Here is a 23,962-nt window from a genome sequence, read left to right as displayed (position 1 = left end):
CCCCAATCCCTGACTCGTGATAAGCGTGTGCTTCTGCAGCTTTTGCTTGGTGTTGGTGCGTGTGTGTGTGTGGGGGTTTACGGTGAGCAAATGGTACTATAACGCTAGTGAAAGATAAGCGGGCTAGTTCCCACAAACGCCCTAACGTCCTATTTCACACCTAACTAGGTGTAAGCAGATAGCCTCAGAATTCTACCGTACCTAATATATGAACCGTACCTCCTTCGGCTTTGAATGTTCACAAATCATGCCTGTTTCTCTCAGCCAACCTGGGCTCTACACTTTCTCCAGTTGATTCTGCCACTACCCACATACACACACACACACATGCACACGTACATCGATAAAATTCACTGATGTTCGATGGACCTAAGGGTCCCTTAAGGACGTCCTATTACTCGCTACTTCATTCGTTCTTTTGCACCATCGATTTGTCAGAAAACAAAAAACAAAGCAATGCCTACTGCGAGCGCGCTCGTTCCGTTCACACCTTGTGTATGGCTAATTTCGACATGCTTTGGGCATGCTTTAGGCCGCTTCTTGCTGGAAAGCTTGCCACAGCCCCTAGGCAAAAGGGTAACGAATAAACGAAAACATCAAAGCAGCAACTCCCAAGCTAACTAAAGGCGCACTTTTCCCGGGGGCCCCTCCGCAATCGTTGCTTTTCCGTTCCGTATACGGTCCGCTTTCGGTTGAGCTAAGAAGCACTGCCGCACGCTGGTTGCCGCAATACTATCCCTTAGCGACCAAAGCAACCAAACCCGTTCGATCGTTCGTCCACAATCCGTGGGTGAGAAAATTTGCCCGCAGTAGGCACTGCCTAGCTTCTGGAATGCGTTCCGTCGTCCTCCACCATTTCCCGGGGTAGGTTTGTGTGTGTGTGTGGTGTTGTGTGATCGCTAACGCTAACGGGATGTCCCGAGGCCAAACTAAAGTTCTGCGTACTGTACTAAGCTTGCCTTGTGCTATCGCGTAGACGGGTGATACATCAAGCTGCGAGCTGCTGGTTCTATTTCCGCTACACGTTTTACCATCGATCCTACCCCCATCAGCAGGACTCTCCCTGTGCTGCAATACTACAAAAAAACGGAATGGACTGATTGATACGGTTTGTGCTCGCGCACTTCTGATTACTACAAACCACCCGCGGGCTACGATTCTTTCCTGGCAGGACGTTCCTTTGATGCGTTGGACGTGTTTCTTTTGTATGCTTCGGGAGCTGCGAAGACGCTTGTTGTAGAATTAGTATACCATGGCATGTTGTAACCTGCCGCTAGCCCACGAGAGAGAGAGCTCTGCTACGGCGGAAGGAATCGCATTTTTGTTACAATGGAATGGATGGGTTTCGAGGTGGCACAGCAAGCCCGTTGTGAGCCGTGTACACGATATACTTTAAATGGACCGATTTTCTCGAAGGAACCAGCGCTATCGGGTGCTATCGTTTCATCATAAGGGTTCCGTCACGCACGAGCGCCTACCGGAACTTGCACTACCGTCCTTACTTGCAATATTAGATTTTGCGTTCCCTAAACGTAAATAGAAAAAAACGCTACACTGCTACGCTCAGAAAACCACCGGTACCGCATTTGTTTGTTTGCATTACTTTCGACTATCGACTATCGACTATCAACAGCATTCACATTGAACGGACGAAAAACGTGTAGAGATTGTGTTTCAATTTCTATCGAAAGCGGGATGGAATCGGGTTCAAACAGTTCAAAACGCCGGACAAACCTTCCGGTGTTGTTTTGTTGTCAATATTACTAGCTCAGCTGGGGAGAATCGTTGTGCCGGTTTGCGCCCAACCGCCAAGGGGGAGTTGTGCATTGATTCCAGGGCTTAGCCTCTCCCTACGGTTCAGCGATCCTACGCTGGACTGTATAAGCTTGTGATCACACCAAAGTGCACCGTTTACATACAGATTTGCTTTTTGTTTGTTTGTTGCATGCATTACAAGTGGAAAAAACGGCCAGAGAATAGATCCGCTGGCCACTACGCGCCATATTCTAGACTACTTAGCTATCTCCGCTACAACGCTCCATAGTTTACAAACTTCAGCATTCGCGTTAATAGTACGAGTAGTTATATTGCAGTGTGTTACTTTGATTTTGCACCTCGTATCCTGGCATTCCGTTCCAGCTAACTGATGCTGCATAATGCGCATCACGCTTAATCACGATTGAGACGAAAGTAGCAGCGAGCAATTTTACAGCTAGCCCGTGTAAAAAGGTATTTGGGAAATGAGCTATTCGAACGTGGGTTGGGTGTCGAACGCCACATGTCTGTCTTCCCAGAACGGGCCCAGCAAACAAGCATCTCATCTTAACGTCAGGAAAAGTGGGAGTTTTCCATCGATTGCACCTTGCTCACATTCAATCATCTACTGCAGCGATTTTGTCCTCTCACAGGTCTATGGTCTTCACAAGGTACTTTGGGCCTCACAAGGACGTGTGGCGAAGGAGTGTTTTTCTGTAGCTTCCCATCGTCGTTGACTGCTCGTGTTCGACGCCTGATCAAAAGCTGTGGACGCGTGCGCCGCTCTACTTACTGCGCGTAAATGCTGCAACGGAGGCAGACTTTGTCACAAACCGCTTCCGGCCAGTAAATGGCCTCGACTGGCACTGGGCGCTGGTGAGGACACGGTTGAACGCGTATCATTTGCGCGGACCGTTCGTTGCCAACCCGGTGCCACCGGTTAACGTCGCTTTGCCACCCTTCGCACCGGCGGCAAGTTCAGCTAAAAAACACCACCAATATGAGTCGTTAATATTTGGCCAGAAAATCGGCAGCGACATCACGTACCTTTCATCTTTTCCGCCTTTTTCAGCTCTCGCATCGCTCGGCCGCGTTTGTCAAGGATAAGCTTATCCACGCGCACGAATATGCCATGCTTCGATCGGCAATCGAAATACTGAATGCCCTGCACAGTGCCATCGTTTTTGCCGGTTGGCGTGTCCAATTCCACTCCGATCCAAGTGCCTCCCTACGGGGAAGTGATTTGATGTAACAGATTGCAATGGAAACGTCTTTCAAGCTTTTCTTACCTGAAAGTGAGTACCACCGACGAACGCAATGACTCCGCTGGTATTATACGGTCTTATCAGGACTGATTCACCGACCAGCACCCACTCGGGGATTATCTCCTGCTTGCCCGGTGTTGAGGAGAAACTGCTTTCCATTACTAAAATTCAAAAGTAAGTGAAATTAGCCACACTCCTGTTCGCGAAGGAACTCACCACAATTCGTCTTACCATCTGCCTTGTTGGGCATCGTCGAACTTTGGTCGTGTTCCTCGCTCATCTGCGTTGAATCGTCCATCGCCGATGAGTCCGATTGGCGCGAATCGGCCTCAAATCCTTCGTCTTCATCAATCTGCTGGGGTGGCTTCGCATCACTGAAAGCTTCCGCAGATCTGCTGTCGTGTAACGCCTCCAAATTGGCATCCTTTAGGAATGGATTGATGCGCTTTGAGTAGTCCACGGGCGGGACGGGAGCTGATGGGCTACTGCTGCTGTAACCATCCATGCTCGCCGCCATCAGCGTGTTCTCGGAAGCGGTGGTTGAGGTCGATGGAGAGGTTACGGATTCCTCCTCCGATTTGGCATCGCTGCTAGTGGGCATGATTTGTTCCTGCATTCTGTTGGACGGTGACATTGTTTCTGGAAGGCAGAGAACCCAGAGATGCTCGTGAGTGCATCGTTCGTTGGAAGCGGATATGCCTACATTCGCTTCCAAAAGCACTTACCTGGAGTTTCTCCGACACTGAGCGATCGAATGGAGTAGGTGTCGTCGTTTGTGAGGTTACTGCACGAGACCGCTTGCGAACCGTATCCACTGGAGGTGGACGAGCTCATGCTCGGTGTCATGGTTTGATATTTCGCTGCGTGGCCACCGCTGCCCCCTGACACTGGTGCCGATGAGATACCACCAAGGGAAGCCGATTCTGCCTTTGCCTTGTTGGTCATTTTTCCACTTGTAGCACCTATCGAGCCCATGGTATCGTTCACCGTCGATTGGCTGCGTTTGTCGATGTCGATAAACGACTCCACCGTGTACGATGACTTCATCTTGGACAGGGACGGCTTCTTGCCCATTGGTTGTTCGTAGAAATCGTTGTAATCCGCATACTCGGGCTCGCTGAACCGATCTTCGCCTTCTTCCTCGTAGCAGATTTGCTTGATCAAAGGTTCCTCGTGCAAGGTTGTCATCCGTTGGGCTAGCTTGCTAGCAGCTGGGGACGCTAAAATGAAGAACACACGTATGTTAGTTGAACGTTCGAACCTCTTATCACATGGAGAGAAAAAATAAGCAGCACATAACGAGAAATCACAACTCATGACAAAGTAAACGGTGCTCAAATGCGATACTAAAACAAAAAACACTTAACGCAAAAAACAATGTGGATGGATCGAAATACAATTTTTGAGGTTTAGAAATTAGAATTAACTAATAGTGTACTAAAGTGAAGTAAATTAATATACAGAGCGCACAACGGCTACATACGTTTAGTTGGCTGCAGTCTCAGGGAGTTCAGATTGATATTGAGATTGAGGAATGTGGGTCGAGCTGCATCCCATTTGTGAGTGCGTGTAATGTAAAATATCGAGTATTGTTAAGCGGTGCGTGTTGTGAAAAAGAACCCAGGTTAGAAATGAAATTCAATTATAACGTTACACCAGAATATGGGGAAACGTCTTAGTTTAACCTCACTCTAAAAGATACACATATTTTCTAGCATAGAATAGAAACAGTACGGTTAGAATAGAACGCTTAAGTGATGCCACAGCACAGGCCTGGTGGCTTTTTCCACGAATGTAACATATTACACACAGTACAGCGGTACACCAAACAGATTCGAAGAAAATAGATGGTTATACGATATTCCTCCATACACGGAACATTGCTCTAAATGGAAGGACCTCGAAAAAACAACCACCCCCAGTAAAGCAAGTATCTCCCTTTTACGAACCTGCACTGTAGCCAGAATTGGATAACTCTTCGCCGTTGTTGTTTTTCAACTTTTGCCTGGTTCCGGCTGTTTCACGAGTGCTTTGCGCTGTAAGAAGCAAAACGGCCATTAGTTACGAAAAGTAAAATCCATTTTTGTATTAGTTAAGAACCTACCATTGTTAAGGCCCATTTTCAAGTCCGCATAGGATTCAGATCGTCCAATGTTTAACAGGGACTCAAACGAGGCATCGAAGAATCTCATCTGAAACGGATGAAAGAACTACAATTAGAAACGTCGTGTACATCGCCGATACCATATCGGACGTTCATTTTTAAGCACAATTTTCCGAATCGAATGATTCACACAACATCTCAGACAATATACAACAGTCGCGTTTCTACTTATGTAATGAACAAAACAAAAATACAACATGATACATAAACGAATCTTATTCACTACATAACCATACACAAACACACTACAAAAGAGCTTCCATTCAAAGGCCGTTAAGTCAACGTTAAGTCGAGAATCGTTCGTTGCACTAGAACCTGCAGCAGCAGAGCTCAATCAAACCTCACGATGGTAGCTTTTCGAAGGAATAAGAAGGAAAACAATACAATGAAATGCAATTTGGGAAAACGATGCGATCGTACACTAATTATGAAACTGATAAGCTTAAGAGAGTTAAAAAGTAACACGACACGTAAACTATCATACTCATTATTGTACGGCTTATTTTCACTACTACCACGTCTTGACTACGATGGTTTTGAAAATATGGTTTTAAAAAACGAAGCGAAACAGAATATCATCAAAACTGTCACTAGGCAGTAGTACACAACCAGAGACATACTAAGAGAAAGAGGTTTCCGTCTAACGACTTCCGACTACTTACTGTCCTCGACGTGGTGAGACTCGCACTAAGCTCCCTGGCATCTTTTACGGCCTTTGGGATTTTAGTCAGTGGTTGTTTTTGTTCAATTTGAATGCGTGTCAATTTGGTTTACGGTTTTTCATTTGGTTCGCGATTGAAGCGCACGAAGTCGAACGGGGGAGGGAGCGGCGGTGTTTTATCGATGAGCGAATGTACAAAATGCAGCATAATTTTGATGGTTTGGGTATTGAGTATTATCGTGTGTCGGTAGCGTTGTAAAAACGTGAAATTTAGTAGTATATTTGCGGCGTGCACAATGAAGAAATGTAATGTAATTGATTGAAAAAATTTTTCGTTAAAGCATTGATACGGAAATGTTAACAAAAACATACACACACACGAGAGAGATTGCGATGAAATGAAGTTAATTTAAGATTAAGAGCAAAAGCACACATTGACGAGGCATAGTTATAGTTTTGCAGGACACAAAGAGAGAGAGAGAGAGAAAGAGAGATAGAGAGAGAGAGAAAGAGAAAAAGAGACGAAAACGATTGTTAGATGAAGTTTCTCAGTTTGCAGGGGGGCATATAAAATTTGGGATTGTACAAAATGGTCGGGTACGTTTAAAGGTACTATTTAGGAAAAAAGATTTAAAAATTGACATAGGTCATATCTATGCAGGGAATAGAGGATGTGGCTAATGGAGCCCGAAACGAGCTGACTAGCGGATTAATAGTAGCAATAGCAAAAATGATGTTGGCATCGATTCAAGCGCATATAATTCCAGCAACGATAATGCTTTCAAACAGCAAACCACTAGCAGGGTTTCCTTCGCTTTTCTTAGCAGCGCGCAATTGCAGTACATGGATAGAAAATCACCCGTTGGCTGGGAATAAACATGGGAGCTAACTCAGCAGCAGATCGGATGGCATGAATGCGACGAAAGGCAACAGCAAAACCAGCGGGCGCACGGTGTGAAAAGCGCATGAGCGTATAAATGAAAGGGTGACACTTTTGACGCAACAATGAGTATATATGCCGATCTGGGGATGTGCATTTTTTTAAAAAGCAAGTTATAGTTAATCGTCTGTCCAAATTCCGATGGCGCACCCGGATGGTCAGGTCAACCACAGAGCACACGGCCAGCGAGAGAGTCCAGAGAGTGAGCTGCTGCGAGCGCCCACGACCAAGTCAAACGTAGCTTTAGAAAGCAACTAGCACTAGGTAAACGCGGATGTATATATATATGCTGGCGGGCACGCTTGTGCACGCACATCGAAACACACTAGCCAAAGCGCACAACGGAGCGCAAAACGACGGCTGCGAAAGGCTCGAGGACAGCGATGGTTGCGATTTGGCGACGGGACATACCTGCGAGAAGTTGGGCACGCTGGCCGTCTTGCGCATCGAGAGTGCCGGACCGCGCACCTGTTCCAGCTCCTTCACAGCTACGCTCTGCCGCAGCCGGTCCAGCGTCAGGATGCTTTCCACCGCGGACACTCCTTTGGTATATTTTTCTACAATAAACACATTCGCGGGTTAGTATATATTCTATAGATTCTATATCTGCAAGATCTACGTACCGATGTATGTTTCGCCATCGCTCGCCGAACAATCGTCACCGGTGGCAGCGATTTGTGCAAGCGATTCGCGATCCTCCAGCTCCTCCGAGGCCTTCGGTATGTTCGAAACGACCTCATACGTGACACCCGACTGCAGGGACAACGATTCGGCCCTTCCAATGCGCAGCTTCTTCAACCGATCCGTAAAGCTCTGGCGCTTGTAAATGTTGAGAGCCAACCGCTTGCGCAGCACCAGATCCATCGGTGCTGGATGTGACAACCGCACGGTCGTCTTCAGGATCAGATAAACCCGCTCATTGGGTTCAGTGATGCGATTCAGCGCCGCACAATCGTGTATGGACGAATCCCAGCTGCAGATGGCGCAGATGTCCTTATCCAGGTGCTGGATGATCTGCAGATTGTAGAACTTGTTGCCATGCTCCTTCGGCAGGATGGAGTTCAATCCGGACAGCGGCACCTCATCGTTCGAGAGACCCTGCGTCGAGAGGTCATCCGCGTTTAGATCCAAAAACAGCACCGGTACGTGCGGTTCCATACCGAGCGGTGGATCCCAGGACGCAGGTGCACCCGGTATACCGGAACCCGGCGCAGGCACCAGCACCGCATTGCGTTCCTCCGTCAGCGAAACCCACTGATTGACTAAGCTTTGCTCACGCTCCTTTTCCTGTTCCGTTTTGTCGTCCTTGTTGATCAACCGCTGGATCTGTTGGTCAAGGTATTGACGCCTACGGCCAAGCGCTTCGCTCCACTTATCTCGCAACACCGTGAGGTCCTCTTCCTGGTACGAATCCATCGGTTTCTGCAGCTTCGAACGAACCGTAACGCAACCCATCGACACGTTAATGATCGATTGGCAGATGATCGGTAACGTGCCGGAGTTTTGCACCGGTTTCACGCGCACCATTACACGCCGCTGGAATCCCTGGCGCAGCTGGTACACGCCACCGGTCAACATATCCCGGGCACATTGCACCTCAACCGGAGCCCAATCTCCGTTATCGTTCAGCTCGTGGATCTCAACCCACAGCTCGATCTTTCGCGACAGCTCAGCCCAACGATCGGCCAACGAGCGAGCCTTAGCCTGCTGCTGTTCGACTTCCCAGTCCTTCATGCGCGAAAATCCAACCGACCGGTGGCCCCACACCTCGATCGACAGTGCTCCGTCCGTACAATGCTCCAGGAACTCCTCATTCATCGTGACCACGTAGTCGGCTTCATGCTCGAACTTGAACGTAATGTTCTGGTTGTGACCGGCGACCTCTTGGTTCGTCGCCGGTACCACAGCCACCTCGTGGTTCCAGAACGAGTACTGACAAAACACGAAATTCGACAGATACAACGGAAGGCCGGACGCCTGCTTGATGCTTATACGGCAGCTAATCTGATTGCTGTTCGTCTGCGGTGGCGGTGATGGCGTATCCGGTGACTCCTCATCATCCTCGTGGCTGTCCGCCGAGCTTTCCGAGGCCGATTCGCACATACGATCCTGCGGAAAAGCACCCGCAACGCGGCTAATTTCCACCTGCAACCGGCCAGCCACCTCACCCTGCTGGCTGATGATCGGCGTGTGGTAGTCGAGCTTCACGTCGTGGAACAACACCTCCAGGAAGATGTTGGCCACACCGATGAGGTTGTGGTTTTCCTGCGACTCGTAGAACGGGTCGGATTTCGCTTTCGCTTCCTCGGCCGTGATCTGGTGGCGCTCCTTGTGCTCCTGGTACATGTCGCGCATGTCGATCAGCTTGTTCTCCAGCTTTTCCATGCTCCATATCTGGCTTCCGGAGTTCATGCGGCGCACCAGGATGGCGGGTTCGCTCACGAACGCACCACGCTTTCGGTTCGGGCTGAGATTGGCCGGTGGTATCTGCAGCGTTACGCTAAACTTCGTCTGCTTGTCCATCTCCTCCGCCAGCACGTTCGCTTCCTGTACGAGCGCATTCGCACGCACGATGTCCGTCTTGAGTTGGCCAAGCGATCGTTTGAACATTTCATCCCGTTCTTGGGCCCACTTTTCCACGCGCAGCTGTGCCGTCGGTGTGTTGGGTGGTAGTTTTCCCAGCCGGAACGGATCATACGGTGCGTACGGCGCGTACGGTGTCGTCGGCGAAAGGATGTTACGCAACTGCTGGAACTGCTTCTCGTACTCCTGCCGCTGCTTCTCGAGCGCCACCTGTTTGTCCTCTTCGTGTTGCTTCTCGAGCCGCGAAATGGCCGCCTGGATCGGATTGTTGCTCAGCTCGTTCTGCATCAGCTCTTCCTGCGCGTAGTAATAGTCAAGATGTTGTGCCGGTGTCTGCGGTTCCGACGTGCCCAGGGCCGTACTGTTTGTCGCCGATTTTGGGCAATTAACGCGGAAGAAATGATGATTACCCCAAAGGATACGATCACCGTGGTGCAGTGCCATTTTGCCACTCACGACCGATCCGTTCACGTAACAACGCGCGTTCTCGATCGGCTCCATGTACAATTCACCCTCCTCGATCGTGATGAGACAGTGTTCCGATTGTATACCGAGCCCGAGCAGCTGAATGTCCGGTTGCTTACTGCTTCCTCCAGTGCCACCGGTTCCTCCAACGCCACTGCTCCGACCACCGATAAGCGTTTCCTCCTTCAGGTAGTACACCAGCAGCTCATTCAGCGATGGATCCGCGTTCAGATTCACCAGATAGTACTTGTTCTTCTCCACCTTAATGCCACTGTCCTGCACACTGATGCCCATCTTCTCCAGCGCCTGCTGACGTTCGCTCTGGATCTGTTCCGTCTTCTCGAGCTTCTCTTCCCACGTCTGCGAGATCTGCTTCATCAGGTTCTCGCTTTCCGCCAGCTTATCGTGGATGTCAACTCGCTTCATATCCCCGAAGCTACTTCCAGTCGCGTGCTTCAACATTTCCCGTAGTGTCTCAACCTCTTTACGCAGCTCGCGGATAATACGCGCATTCGGATCCTCATTAACCACGGCATGATTGACGATCCGCTTCGCACGATCCGCATACCGTAGCGTCGAGAGCGTCTCCTCGTAGTTATCGGCCGCAGGTGACAGTGTTGCCAGCATCACCGTCCGCGAGTTTCCCCCGAGATTGTCCTTCAACAGCCACGTCAGCACCGAATCACGGTACGGTACGAATTTGTCCTTGTTCTTGCCACCACCACCACCACCACTCGCTCCACCGCCACCGGTGCTGTCGGCAAGCTTGGATATGACCAAACCCAGCGTGGTGAGACTTTTGTTGATGTTCGAACCCTCCTTCAGCCGGTCACCGACGGCACCGGTTTTTACCGCACGCTCGCTGCCGGCCAAATCCACCAGGGACACCCGGGACACTTTCTCGCCCGTCACACCCGACAGCGTGTCAATCAGCGTCTGTGTCAGCACGACCGTGAATACTGCATGCGAACGGGACGATTCCGAGTTCATGTTCGTGGCCGCTACCGTGCGCGATTTGTTGCCCTCCGCCATCAGGTTGTCGATGTCCTGGAAAAAGGAGGAAGGAAAAAAGAAACTGCTAAAAATCACGCCCAAACTTTGAGAGGGGAAGGAGTAAGCTATGGAGCCCTAACTATAGCAGCTATGGGACGACTACAGAAAACGACATAACTAGAAGAAACGGTATCGACTCTACTTGAATGCTATCAACGAGTGCATCTAAAGCATACTGTCCTTAGCAGAGCTCGGTAACAGTGATTATTAGAAGAAAAAAGGGCAAACAACGTTAGTTATGCACGCATTCCTCTCCTTAGTGCCAGTTCCATGCCATAACCTCAAAAAAAAAAATTGGTCCATCTTACCAAAAACGACGTAACGGCCAGCTGTGAAAGCCCATCGACGTACGGTCCAAGCACATTATGCTCGCGCACCTTCAACGATTGCTTGGCCGTCTTTGGGTCGAGCAGATCGTGCACCTTCTCGTTGTAGATCTCCATGTACGAGACCTCCACCTTGTAGTTCAGCTCGTCCGTTTGTTTGGCCGCAATCGACGCGAACAGCTCATCGCACAGCCTCGGTATGATGCCCTTGCTCTCCTGGCTGCCCATCATCGTGTACGATTTGCCCGAACCCGTCTGGCCGTACGCGAAAATGCACGCATTGTAGCCCTGGAACGCATTCTCCAGAATGTCCCGGCCGACGTTGTTGAAGACCAGCTCCTGGGACGCAAAGTTACCGGCGTCCACATCCGTCGAGTAGAAGCAGTGATCGAAAGCGAAGATCTTGGGCGGTTTCCTGCAAATAGACGAAACAAGTGATGTGAGGATTGGATCTGCGGATAGCATCTACGGCGTGCAATTAAGTGGGGAAAGAAAAACTCCCCCACAATGACACCCATTAACGTTTGAACGCCGGAAGACCTTCTGCTGCTGGAAGAGAAGTTGGGGGCTTTTTCTGCGACATACAACACACTCCGTTGTGCCACAGTGTGTCAAAGAGAACTCGTTTCATCTGCCAGCACAGACAGATTATCGCTAACGAGTGCCGCTCGCTCGCTCGTTCTGGTGTGGTTCGTGTGCCAACGAAAGCAGCTTACTGTGCACAGCACATTTAGTGCCGTTTATCGGTCTCACCCCGGGATCACGGTTCCGTCTTTCCGTCTACACCACGGGGCCTCCTCCTGTCAGAAAGAGGCGTTATCTTCCTGCAAAAGCGTCACCTCGAGTGGCATACAAAGTGACGACAAAGCACGAAAAAACCGTCGTTCCCAAAAGGTCAACCGGAGCGTTTCCAAGCGAGAGCGCAATTCTTTCCGGTGTGTCTTCCCGGTTGGAAGTTGCAAAACTTTTTTGACGTAAAACATCTCACCCAAGCGAACCCGAAAAGTCGGTCCCAATTAAATTCCACGCCCAACCCCCGGCGAAGGTGACAGTTTTCCATCACACTTTTCAGCAAGACACACTTTAGGGCTGTCGTAATTGAAAACCGACAACGGATGGGGAAGATAAGTAGGGAAATATATATTTTCCTCAACAGCTCTCTCTCTATCTCACTATCACACCAAAGCGACCCCATGCGCTGATGGATCCTAAAATACATTGAAAACTGCAGTTTTCCAGCAGCAACAAAAAATAAAGCGAACCCCGGGCCGCGCGTTTCTGGGCCAACGGTAAAACGATTTTCGATTTCGCCGCCTTTTCGGCCGTCTTTGCGAAAAAAAGGGGCCCCATAACGAACGCCGCGCCAACACGAGGCACGAGAAATGTGCAGTCGTCATCAAATGGCAACACGATGGTTTTTTCTTTGCCCATGGGCGTACGGCTCCAGCGAAAGAAAACCTGAAAACGCTAAAATAACGACGTAATGCAAACGCGTGCCACACTTTGAGTGAACTCCCCACAAACCACCCATCCACCCACACAACAACGGGCGCCCATAAGTTTTCCACGGCTATTTGTTGCGCGCGTTGGGCAATTGCGCCAGTAATGCGCTTCTTTTTACGCCGGCCCCGTCCCATGCCCAACCAAAAGCAACTCCCCCTTCTCAATATATTCTTTATTCGCGCTTCATCCCTCGGTACCCTGGGTTGGTGGTGTTGGTCTGGAGACCAGTGCCTGGTGAAGCGCTGGACTGGACAGACGATGACGACGACGAGCATCGGCTCGCGCTCACGAAAAAGCCAGAAAAGTTCACCCAAAACACCCCGATGGCGCAGGAGACGACCAAAAACAAATCGCTTTCTGCTTCATTCGTTTGCTACTTGCGCCTCGATCGGTGGGTGGTGGGTGATGATGTGCTTCACTTCACGCTCTTTAGTGGTTTTTCCGCGCGGCTTTCGGGTGGGGGGGGGGGAACGCTTTGAAACAGCGCGCGCTTCGTGTCTTTTTTTCGAGAGTTCGTGAGTTTCCTTCCAAGGCTTCCCATCGCACACACCAACCGCCGACCCAACCTCAACTCAAACAAGGCTAAGGGAGAAAGAAAAAAAAACTCAACAAAGCTCACCTTTCGGCACACATCCGGAAAACGGTAGAAGAATCACCCTCACCCACCAGGGGGGGGGGGGGGAGAGATTTTCACAATGCACACCCCCTCGACAGCCTCGTTAATTAATGGAGTAGCTGCTGGGTAATGGCTATTTGATTGTGTTGTTTGGGGTCGTGGTATGGAAGCTACTTTTTTTCTATTTGATGTAACAGTTTGATGCACCCAACGGATGCGAGTGGGTATGTTTGCAGTTGCTTCTTGTAAATTTGTTCGATTTGTTTATCTCACTTGAGGGAAATCGAAATTTGACGACGTAATCGAGCTCAAAGAAGCTATGCTCTCTCTCCTATCTGATCTCCAACTCAACAAACAACAGCTTTGCTTCGTGATAATGATAATCGAAACCAGCTATATGCTTCTCACTTAACCGTACATAAATTACAATTATATTTCCCTCATTCTTCCCACAATCCCAAGTCACATTCCCGCGAAGCATAACTCATCCGTATGTTGGCTAGAATTGCCAATAAATCTACACCTTCACAAAACCCAGCACCCAACTGCTGCTGCTGTAAATAGTTAACCATCCAGCACCACGTAATAAAGGGAGTTTGGTTGGGTTGTTTGTTGATTTCAAAGCTTTATAGCAGAGCTCTCTACTATGAAGATTTAACATCGAGCGCGCAGGTTTTGGAAAGCCCAAACCTCATTCCGCGTGGTGCGCAATTCCACCGCAAATTATTAATCTTTACGACGAGAAACACTTTACAGCTGTAACGGCCACTTGCAGCGGCTTAAGCTCTCAAACCAACCCCTGCTGCTTGGGGGGCTTGAGTAGTGCGATCCTTCTTTCTGTTTTTTTTCTCTCCTTTCTTCATCTTTCTTCATTTATTTCGACCCTCAAATATGCTCGTAATTAATGCGGTTACGCACCGCAGGCCACCGAGAGTTGTGCCGCTTTTGGATTGTTTTTTTATATGTTCCAATTTCGATGTCTCACCGGCGAGTTTCTCGCAAGCCTTTCGCAGCAAACAACTCCTCGAGCGCACTGTAGATACACCTTGACACGAGATCTTCAACACCTTCCTGGTTTCAATGGTTCAAAGCACTGCGCAAATTACGAGAGGCACACAAATCACATCACAAATCAACCATCAACGCGCCGAAATCGCATGCCTAGGGCGTGCGCTGATTGAAGGGAAAAATCTCTGACGAATCCCAAAACAAAACCAAAAGAAAAAAAAAACAAACACCCATTTTCCTCGCCCTGAAAGACCACTACTCTGGTGCTGCGGTGATTAAAAGCCACCGAGGGACCCACTGTTAATGGGTTTATTTATTTGCCACCCGTTTATCGCCGGAAAAACCCGCGCATCCATCGTCCTGGCCAAGGATGGGAGGGAATGCATCCTCTCCAACCGCGGCGTGGGAGGGGGGATTGGATATAATACGTGCCGGAAATTTATGAGACAAACTAATTATAAATATTAGCTCACCACCAGCACCATCGCTGCGCCTCCGTCGGTTGGCAAATAAAGTCACACACATTCGAGCCAAAACCAGCGCCGCTAAAGCTCCCCACAGGTGCGATTGGGTCGTTTCCTGTGACCACTCACACACACACACGCACGCACACAGGAGCCACACCTGTGCGGCTGACACGAGCGAGCCCTTCTTCTTGTCCCCGAGAACTGGCGGCTTCCATCAGGAGGTGGTGCGAAATGACAGAGAAAATCATTTCCTCGAACCACTAGGCGCGCTGTGGCTCCTTTTTCTACCCCGGCCCGGGGGAGCGAAGGGCGCGAATTCCGCCTCCGGTTGTCCTTTTCGCCGGCTGGTGCAAATTAATTTTCACCCATTCTGGAATTCACTCCTCCCCCCCCCCCTTTTGAAAGGGAAAACGCGCCACCGCCTTTGGTTGCGTGATGAAATGCTATAAAAGGAATCTCACCCATCACCAAACGTGACGTCGGTCTCTCTCTGTCTTTCACCCGCGTGAGCAGATTTCCCATTTCCATCAGGTTTCGGGGAGAGGAGGGAAGGTTGCCCTGCAACTCCTCAGCTTTCGTTTTTCCCGGCCCTGTCAGGAGAGCTGCCCGAGCTGTTATCATGCGAAATGATCTCTTCGCAAACCAATGCGCGCGCCTCAAAACAAGCGCCGAGTGTCCATTTCTTTTTCTCTCCCCTCAACACCGTCGCGCGATCGCGTGTGTTTTGCAAAGAAAATAAAACTTGGAAAAACAAACCCCCAAAAGCTTGCCCACTCCGGCGTGAAAGGCTCACCATCTGGTGTGTGTGTGTGGTGGTGGTGGAAATTCGTGGCAACTTTTCCGGCAAAAGTCGGACTTTTCGCACTTGCGATGGCACCTTGTTTGTGGGCAGAAAAGTCACCCCCAACAAAGTGGCCGATTTTCTGCGACACGTTTGCTAAGTGGGAAGAGCGCTCCCGAGCTTTTGGTGTGCCATCTCTCTTTTATCGTTTTAATTTGCATATTATTCGTCGAAATGGAAGGGGTGGTGTTTTTACAGCGCTCCATTGGATCGCCATCGGGCGCAATATTGGACGCTAATATACATATCCAGCCCGAAAGGATGTAAGAATCGGAAAGCTAGTTAACACCCTTTTTTTTTGGTGTCGGTTTATGCAGGCTTCTTTCTTGTTTGAAGACACAAGTCCTTCAATCGAGCGCGTATCTCTCGTGCGGAATCAGCCATCATATTTGCTTGCGTAAGTTTTGTGTGATTTTTCCTTAGTCCTTATTTTACAATGAGGCGTGAAGAGGAAACATCAGAACCGGTTTTTCCTAAAGCTCCAAAATGTCTGAATTAAATCCCTCTGAGCGCCATCCAACAGACCTCGTTTAGATGTTCAAATGGCAAAGGATATGGACCTTCTTCCGGTGAAAATCTTGATTCGACACCGCGCTACGATGTGCTTGTCTTTGCTTCTTCATCCTCACAAAAGCCAGCACGAACAAGCCACACATAAAGACGCCTTCAAACCCGTGACAAGAAAACATTAATGATCCCGGAAGTACCGGAAGATGGGGCCCTAGGCTGCTCAAGCTCGAGCATGTTCACATAACGAGTCAATTCGTTCGCTAATCATATCCTGGTCGTTTAAAGGCTCGCAAACACACGCAGGAACAACATGATCTCTTGGTCTATCTTCCCGGTTTATCAGGAAGAATAGCCAAACAAGCGAGGGAGTTCAATTTCGACCTGTTGAATGGTCGTTCGCTCCATTAATTGAAATACTTATATGAGTAGGTGCGAGAGAACACCAATATTTGAAATTAGTAGCATCGTATGCTCTTCCAAATCCATCTCTCCAGAAGTAAAACAACAAGAACGGGTTCCACTCAATCAATTCAAACGTGACCCTTTTGAACGCGCAGCACACCCTTTTGGAATCATATAAAGCAATTATGCTTTAATTGCCCCCTGACGGCCGTTTCTGGTGACATTCCCCTAAAACGGACACACGCAAGAAAAGCGTTTAAAACCGCCTTTACGAACGATTTGTACGTCAGCAGTGTGTGGTGCAACATCAACCCCGATTGCACGAAACTGAACTGACTCACTGGCCCGTGAGTGATATTACACTCTAACCTGTCTGATTTTGCATTATCGTGAAAGTACCACCAACTCGGCACCTCGAAACTGGTTCAGGCTGACCGGAGTCGTTATCGAACCTGATAACCAAGCTCCCGTTGCAAACCAACGGTGTGGTGTTGAAAGTGTAGTGCCCTCGTCCTGCTGACATGTGAGAGAGCATATGGCGCACAAGCAGAAGGGTTGGCATTTTCTTTTAAAATGTGTGTTAGCCCCCGATTCGGGTCGACCTGAACCCGTCCATCTACCGGCTGACCGCGATGTTGGTGGTGTGACTGACTAAAGCCAAAGGCCGCCATTCAGGTACCTCTGGTTCTGCGAAAACTACAACCATTCCGCCGTGGGTAAATGTTAGCTACGTCGGAAAAGGGGGTACCCACCCAAAAGCCAAAAAAAAACATATATAAGATAACAAACGACATACAGACATCCAGATATCCTCCCCCGGAAAAGACACATACATACACGGGGTTGGGGTTGGGTTTTTTTTTCAGGGTGGTTGGATGATAAGAAATTGGAGCAATCGCGGATAACTCGCGGTGGAGAAAACTCACCACGGACACCAACGAACGGCGATGTATATATATATATGCTTGTACACCTCGCTCGGATGCATCGATTTCCAACGGCTTGTTGGTTGGACGTTGCTTTGGGGGGTTTTTTTCTATTTTTTTTTTGCCCGTTAATGGAACGCGAGGTCCGCGATAACGGTAGCGTGACCGATCGATCGCGGCCACAAGACAAGTAAACGAACGTATTTAATTTTCCGATCAGACACTTTGGGGTCGTCGGGTCGCCATCTCTTCGCCGCCAGGACGCAATCGAGTGTAACAAAGCAAGAGAGAGAGAGAGAGAGAGAGAGAGAGAGAGAGAGAGAGAGAGAGAGAGAGCCATCGGAAAGAGGTGTCTGTCTTTTTTTATATCCATTGGCAGATAGTTTTCGAAAATTTATCACCTCTCTCGCTAGCCCGCGTGAGGATGGCAATAGAAGAGCTCGATTTTTTGGCAAGGTATCGCCGTATTTCTCCGATTTCGAGGGAAAGCCAACGAACGCAACCGTTCGCAACGGAAAAAGTGGCGTGAAAAAAAAAAAAGCAGGAAGCAAACGAACACGCCGCGGGCCATGGTCCAAAGGATTTAATGACTCTGTGCGGGGGGTTTCGTTGTGGGTTTTTTGGGAGAAAAAAAATCAAAAGGACAAAAAACCCGTACCCAGGAGCGTCTTCCTGGCACAGGATATTGGCAAACACGGGCGAGGCGAGGCTAGACTTGCTGGCGACCAAAGCCCGGTCGATCCATTTTCCCTGCACCACGTGGCCTGGTGCGTTGTAAGAGAAATGGTCGAAAGGGAAGAAGAAGAAGAAAAAAGAAGCCCCTATTCCCCATCTCTCCAGAACCGAAGACGCAAAGCCAGCGAACGGAAGATGGCATCCCATTTCATAATGATGTGGTTCCACAAAAGCAATCCTCCTGGAGCCTAGAAAAGGATACGAGTCCTGTCTAAGTGCGGCCCTCCTGTCTGTTCGTAAACCAAGGCGTAATCGAATTGCAAAATATGAGATCTCCTCCGCACAGTGCCGAGTTGTGTCATGGAGCTGCCAAGTGGAAATTGAAAATTTCCCGCACCAAGCCCATCCAGCGCCGCTTCAGCCAAACGCAGCGAAACTGCACCCAACCAGAGCAGCCGTCCAAAAGTTTGCTGCAGTGAATTGGCGGATTTTCTGTTAAGGCGGAAAATCCTGCCAGTCACGCCGTAAGGGGGGTGCGAGCGAGCGTGCACCATAAGGGTGAGAAATTGATTTGCTGTTGTTGTTTTTTTGTCATCTTCCCCAAGCTTCATAACCCTGGCGGAAAACACCCCCACCAAGAATGGGGGCCCCCTTTTTCAGACACACAATCCCCGACTGACTGACTGACTGACTGACGGGTTCGTGCTAATTTCGTTCACTTTTTGACACCTCACCTTCCCATATGTGCGAGGATCGCGCACACTTTTGCGTGCTGGAGGTTCTCGATGGGGCGAGAAAATGATGTCAACCTGATGTGCGCTGCAGCGACTCACTGGAGCTAAAAATATCCGGCTCCAGAAGGGCTTAATCCCGGGGACGGAGGAGGGCCGATAAAAACATGATCCAGCGCAAGATTAGACCCGTTTTCAAGCAAAGGCCCTTGGCACATATAAACGAAAAATTGTGCTTTTCGTTAACGTACACACGTTGCATCAGCAAAATGTACAATTCAACCGCCTTTCAAAGCCTTTCAATGCTCCCGGGTTAGTAATAAGCCCCAGCGCAGGTGAATTATTGATTGGGAAATTGGGAACGACTGGCGCAAAAGCTCCCAAATGGTTGCAATCGTTGCAGTACGGCTGCTTACAAGCACAAAAAAAAAGAGTTCAAGGTTTTTGAAAAAATGACCGTTGCCTCACGCCAGAGCGATGGTTAGAGATAATGATTGCGGTGGTCAGTCATGGGATTTCACGATCCTTGCGATCCGCGGCGATATGAAAGGACGACTCCTTCTACTCTTGCGTCCTTGCGTAACTCACACACGCGGCCGTCGTTTGTCGAACGGGAAAGTTGCACACGACCCGTGTTTTTCAACACTCACCGTCCATTTCCGGTGCAGATCGTCGTCATGGTGGTGGTGGTGGTGGTGGTGGTCGTTGTGATAGTACTACTGCTACTCGTGGTAGTAGTTATGGTACTGTACGAAAATAAATAATTGTTATTTTCAGCCCAAGGTGACAGTGCAGCCATCCGATGCCGTGCCAACGCCAACACCGACCGAATCCAGCGTCGTACCACCTCGAGAAGGATGATCCACCGTTTCGTCCTGCCGTTCGGTGGATGATTGCTTTGAATCGCTCGAAATTCCACCTCATCGTCTTCATCCTCGCCACCGTCCATGTTTTGGGGTCCTCCGCCCCCTTCTCAAATAAGAGTCCTTTCTCGTGGTAAGGACCGATCCAATCGCTCACAAACGTCACCCAAACGGGAGTACACACGCGCACACACACACACCCACACAGACGCACACACAAGGATATCCCGCCGGCACGAGTCGCGAACAAGACCACGCCAAGACCCGCTATTGCGCGCGGTGAAGTGTACTGAATTCTAGCTGTACAACAAACGCGTGGGACGAAACGTTTGTTTCGGGGGGTTTGAGAGCCGTGGGTCGATTTTCGATTTCGATTTCGACCACCTTCCTTCACACACACACGCACGTAGGCGGAAAATACCACGATTGCGATGTTCCATTCCAGCGACCCCAGCAGCGACAAGCGCACTTCCGTCGTTGCACCAACAAACGTCGGGGGAGGGCCTTTTTTGGCTGCGTGCGTGCGTGTGTGGTTGTTTTATTTCTTCAAAAAAAAAAAAGAAAAGCCCACTGACAACCGGCCGATGAATCGTTGACTACACCGGCGGAAGTGTTCGTTTTTTTTTGTTGTTTGACGCCTCACAGCATATAGTCGCGCTTTCCCAAGGACTCACGGACTTCATCATCGGTGTGATAGCGAAGCGGAAAGTGAAGGATCACGCACACACACACACGCACACAAGCAGCAAGTGCAACAGCGTGGTGAAATCGTGACGTGGGTGAGATGAGCAGAAGGACTCGTTCCCTCAACCGAAAGCGGAAAACACATCGATTTTCCGCGGAAACAATAGCAACCCCAACGTGGCTTGCGCGAGGCGTTTGAAAATGGGACATTTATTCCTTCGGGAAGGGGGAATTGAGGTCCTTGCCTAGCCGAAGGACTCGAGTGAATGAGAAAACAAAGGAAATATAATCATTCTAGTGCCGGGTTGGGTTGAGGAAAAGGCACTCTCTGGTGGCTGATACCCCGGGGGGCTTTTCCAAGGGATTTTCCCAAGCTCGTGCCATTGTTTTTGGCCGCCCAAAATCACGCACCCACACACACACACCTGATTATGGCACTGTCATATAAATGCCACGACAGGAACGCGATGGAGGCGAAAGATTTAGGGGAAGCGTCCGTCGTGTGGCAAAAAAAAGGACCTCGCCCGGAGGGAATTTATCGCAATGAACGGAACGCGCGCGAGCGGGTTTTTCGGCTGGCATTTCATCATAACGAGTTTTCGATGCGTAAACCCTTTACATAACAGGCGATAACAGACGATCGAAACGAGGAGCGAGGACCAAATTCTTAGTCCCTAAAAGGTAGTTTAAATGCATTTCCTTGCTTGCCTCATTTTAATACCAGAGAATGTAAGACCTTTATGGTTTCAGGCCAGCTCCTGAAGGGTTAAACGTTCAACCCCAGTGCGACTACCATCAGCACTCCATCGAAGAAAGAAGAAAAAGGTTCAAGAATATCGAAGCAATCACTCTAGTTTCATGAACTTCCTTGAACGTTGGGGCACGTCGCTGCGTCGTGGTGGAGTTTCCCCACATTAGAATTTTATACTATATTTTCCCTTCCCTCCTCTCCCTCTCCCTCGCACTCCACCCACCCCTCTGCCCTCTTCCTTAAGGCCATTGTGCAAGAATAGAAGGGACCGACTCCGCCACCGCAACAAGGCTATAATGTCCTCGAGCTAACGTCTACTCGCGTGGAGGGCTTTCCATTTGGAGCTTTCGTACTCGCACAACCATTCGGCGCAGGATCGTCTAACCTCTCGCTCACGCAAGCTCGCTCTCCCTCTCTCTTTTGCCTGTGCGTGAACGCAGAACTGGCATAAATAATTCTCTGTTTTGATTTCCGTTTGCATGTTGTTTTTTTTTTTTCTTTTTGCTTTTTCGACTCGGCCCCATTCTAACCGTTCACCTCAACCGTTCACACACACGCACGCGCTTGGAAAACCCCCACGGGGGACGATTGATCCACGCCAAAACCCATTCAGGCGTGTGGCCAACCGAAGCGCAACCAAACGTACGATTTTTTGGTCAGTTGTTTCGGTTTTCGAAGCAGTTTCTTCGCCCTTCTTGCGAATGAGTCCTCCAGCGAGCGAGGAGTCGAATGAAACGTGCATATTTTAGCTGCGAATGTGGCCTTACCTTTCCATCTTATCTAGGCTGGCAGGATATTTCAAAATCGTCTGTGTGCCATTCATTTCTATCACGTTTTCGGTGGCCAACTCGAGCTCTGGAAAGAAAACGGAGAAGGAAAAAAAGAAACACCCATAAATGGTTGAGGTTTAAGCAATGGAAAAAGGGCGGTTGAAAGAAAAAACGTGTGTCCGTGTCTTTCGCACGGGTAGATGGCATTAGAATATTAATCCCTTATCCGGGCGGTGGTCTCCGAGGGTTGCCGGGAAGCGACTTCCGGTGCGTCGATTTATGATTGCAAACCAACAATCGGTCACGGCCATATAGGCAGCTGGGAAGGGGCATATAGTGGGCTTTGCAGGCTAACTAACGATTTCCCTCGACACGTCACCGATTGGCGGCTTCGTTCGTCCTTTGTTCCGCCGCTCGGTATGCTGAGGTTGACGTGATGTTGAAGCTCATAACGATGATGACGATGATGATGATGATGGTTGCGTTGGTTTGGCCATGAGTAATCTTCGCCCCTATCGACACAATTGCCCGCAGACTTGGCGTACACCATCGGGGGCCCACATTAGAGACGTTTTCTCTTCCGCAAACCCAGCACTTGTGTGGTTCAGTCTGTTTGTTGGCTCTCTTCAAGCAATCGTCCCCAGGCCTACTATGACGAGGACAATGTCAGTGTTCTTACCTCGTCGGTTGAACGGGCGAACCCGCACGGCTACTCTGATTTTGTCCGACATCGTGCAATTTGGGTGTTTGCTCTTTTTCAGCAGCAGCTGTAGATGTTGCAGAAGTTCAGGCTAGTAGATTGTGCAGGTTGATGGACCTTCCGGTCGGTGCCTGAACCTGCTGCGGCAGCCCGGTTCTGAAGTGGACACGCGGATTTTTTGGCCAAAAACCCAACGCGACAACCGAACCGCGCGCACACACCACACACACGTAACACACACACACTGCAGTACACTAACGCGAAGCACTATTATGCAAAAAACAAAGCACACACCTATGGGAGCCGCAGGGCGGGAAGCAGAGGGAGAGAAAACAAGAACGAAATGTGATAACAAACGCTGGTTACAATCACTCGCGGGTGTTTTTCTTTCTGCTTTCTTTTTTTTTTTTTTTTGCTCGTGTCCCCTTGCACACAATACAAGGGAAAAAGTGATAACGCAAAACAGCCACGACACCACACGAAATTATCCACACACATGCGGGCGCATATGGGGAGGGGGGGAGGCGATTATTTGTTTTTTTTTTATTCTAAAACAAATCAAGCCTCATTGGAGCACCTAACTGTCACTTAGGGGAAAAGGATCGGCCGTTTTTTCTTCCCTTTTGAAGGGGGTTGTAATTATTCTTTAAAAAAAACTACCGTCGTTTACCACCGCCGACCCATCGCACCCGCCACCACGAACTGTACCACTGTTGCTCACTTACACACAGCACACACACGGTCACACGCGCGCGCACCAACTCCTTTCGTGGGGGGGGGGGAGGATATGATTTTCACGCAACTTTTCTCAAGGACAAACACTCGAAAAAAAAAGAACCTTCATTTCGAAGCAAACCGGAGCAAAACGCATCAATCCACCGGTGACTCATACCACTTGCCTTGGGCACTGATAAACCCCCCTTTGCTTGGGTGTGTATTTTGATTTCCTTTTTTTTTGCTATCTCTTTTTTTTTTGGTGGGTGTTTTTTTTTTCTTCTTTCGTATGCTCCAGCAACCCTGCTGACAGGTGCACGGACGCACTCTTCGATCAGCTTTCGCGAAACCTCGCCTCCTTCACTGCGCAACCCAAGAGACGTGCGCGTGTGTGTGTGTGTGTGTGTGCGTTCTGCACCGTTTCGCTTCTCCTTTCGGATTTTCGCGCATCGAAGCAACTTTCAACCTCGTGGAGATTTGGGGGGTGGGGATCGCGCAATTCATCACGACCAACCGTGGGGCCAACGAAAAGGAGTGCGCAAGGAAGCATACCGGGGTGGTGCGCGCATTCCAACACTAACGAACGTCG

At 49.5% G+C, this 23,962-nt stretch overlaps 1 protein-coding gene across 1 annotated transcript; it reads right to left on the bottom strand.

Annotated features, from left to right (window-relative positions):
* Nucleotides 1-2,654: 2,654 nt before the first annotated feature.
* Nucleotides 2,655-22,690, bottom strand: LOC128727186 (kinesin-like protein KIF13A). The gene is made up of 14 exons (XM_053821067.1): nucleotides 22,639-22,690; nucleotides 21,957-22,044; nucleotides 11,195-11,627; nucleotides 7,409-10,880; nucleotides 7,197-7,342; nucleotides 5,847-5,897; nucleotides 5,125-5,212; nucleotides 4,970-5,056; nucleotides 4,504-4,566; nucleotides 3,746-4,240; nucleotides 3,252-3,659; nucleotides 3,045-3,181; nucleotides 2,803-2,983; nucleotides 2,655-2,737 (listed from the first exon to the last, which is right to left on the bottom strand). The coding sequence occupies exons 1-14, from the start codon at nucleotides 22,688-22,690 to the stop codon at nucleotides 2,655-2,657; spliced, it is 5,784 nt and encodes a 1,927-aa protein (XP_053677042.1).
* Between the last annotated feature and the right edge of the window lie 1,272 nt (nucleotides 22,691-23,962).

Source organism: Anopheles nili, chromosome 3, assembly GCF_943737925.1.
Source record: "Anopheles nili chromosome 3, idAnoNiliSN_F5_01, whole genome shotgun sequence".
Classification (NCBI taxonomy): domain Eukaryota; kingdom Metazoa; phylum Arthropoda; class Insecta; order Diptera; family Culicidae; genus Anopheles; species Anopheles nili.
Note: the sequence above shows the minus strand (reverse complement) of the source record. Positions and strands in the feature narration are given on the sequence as shown.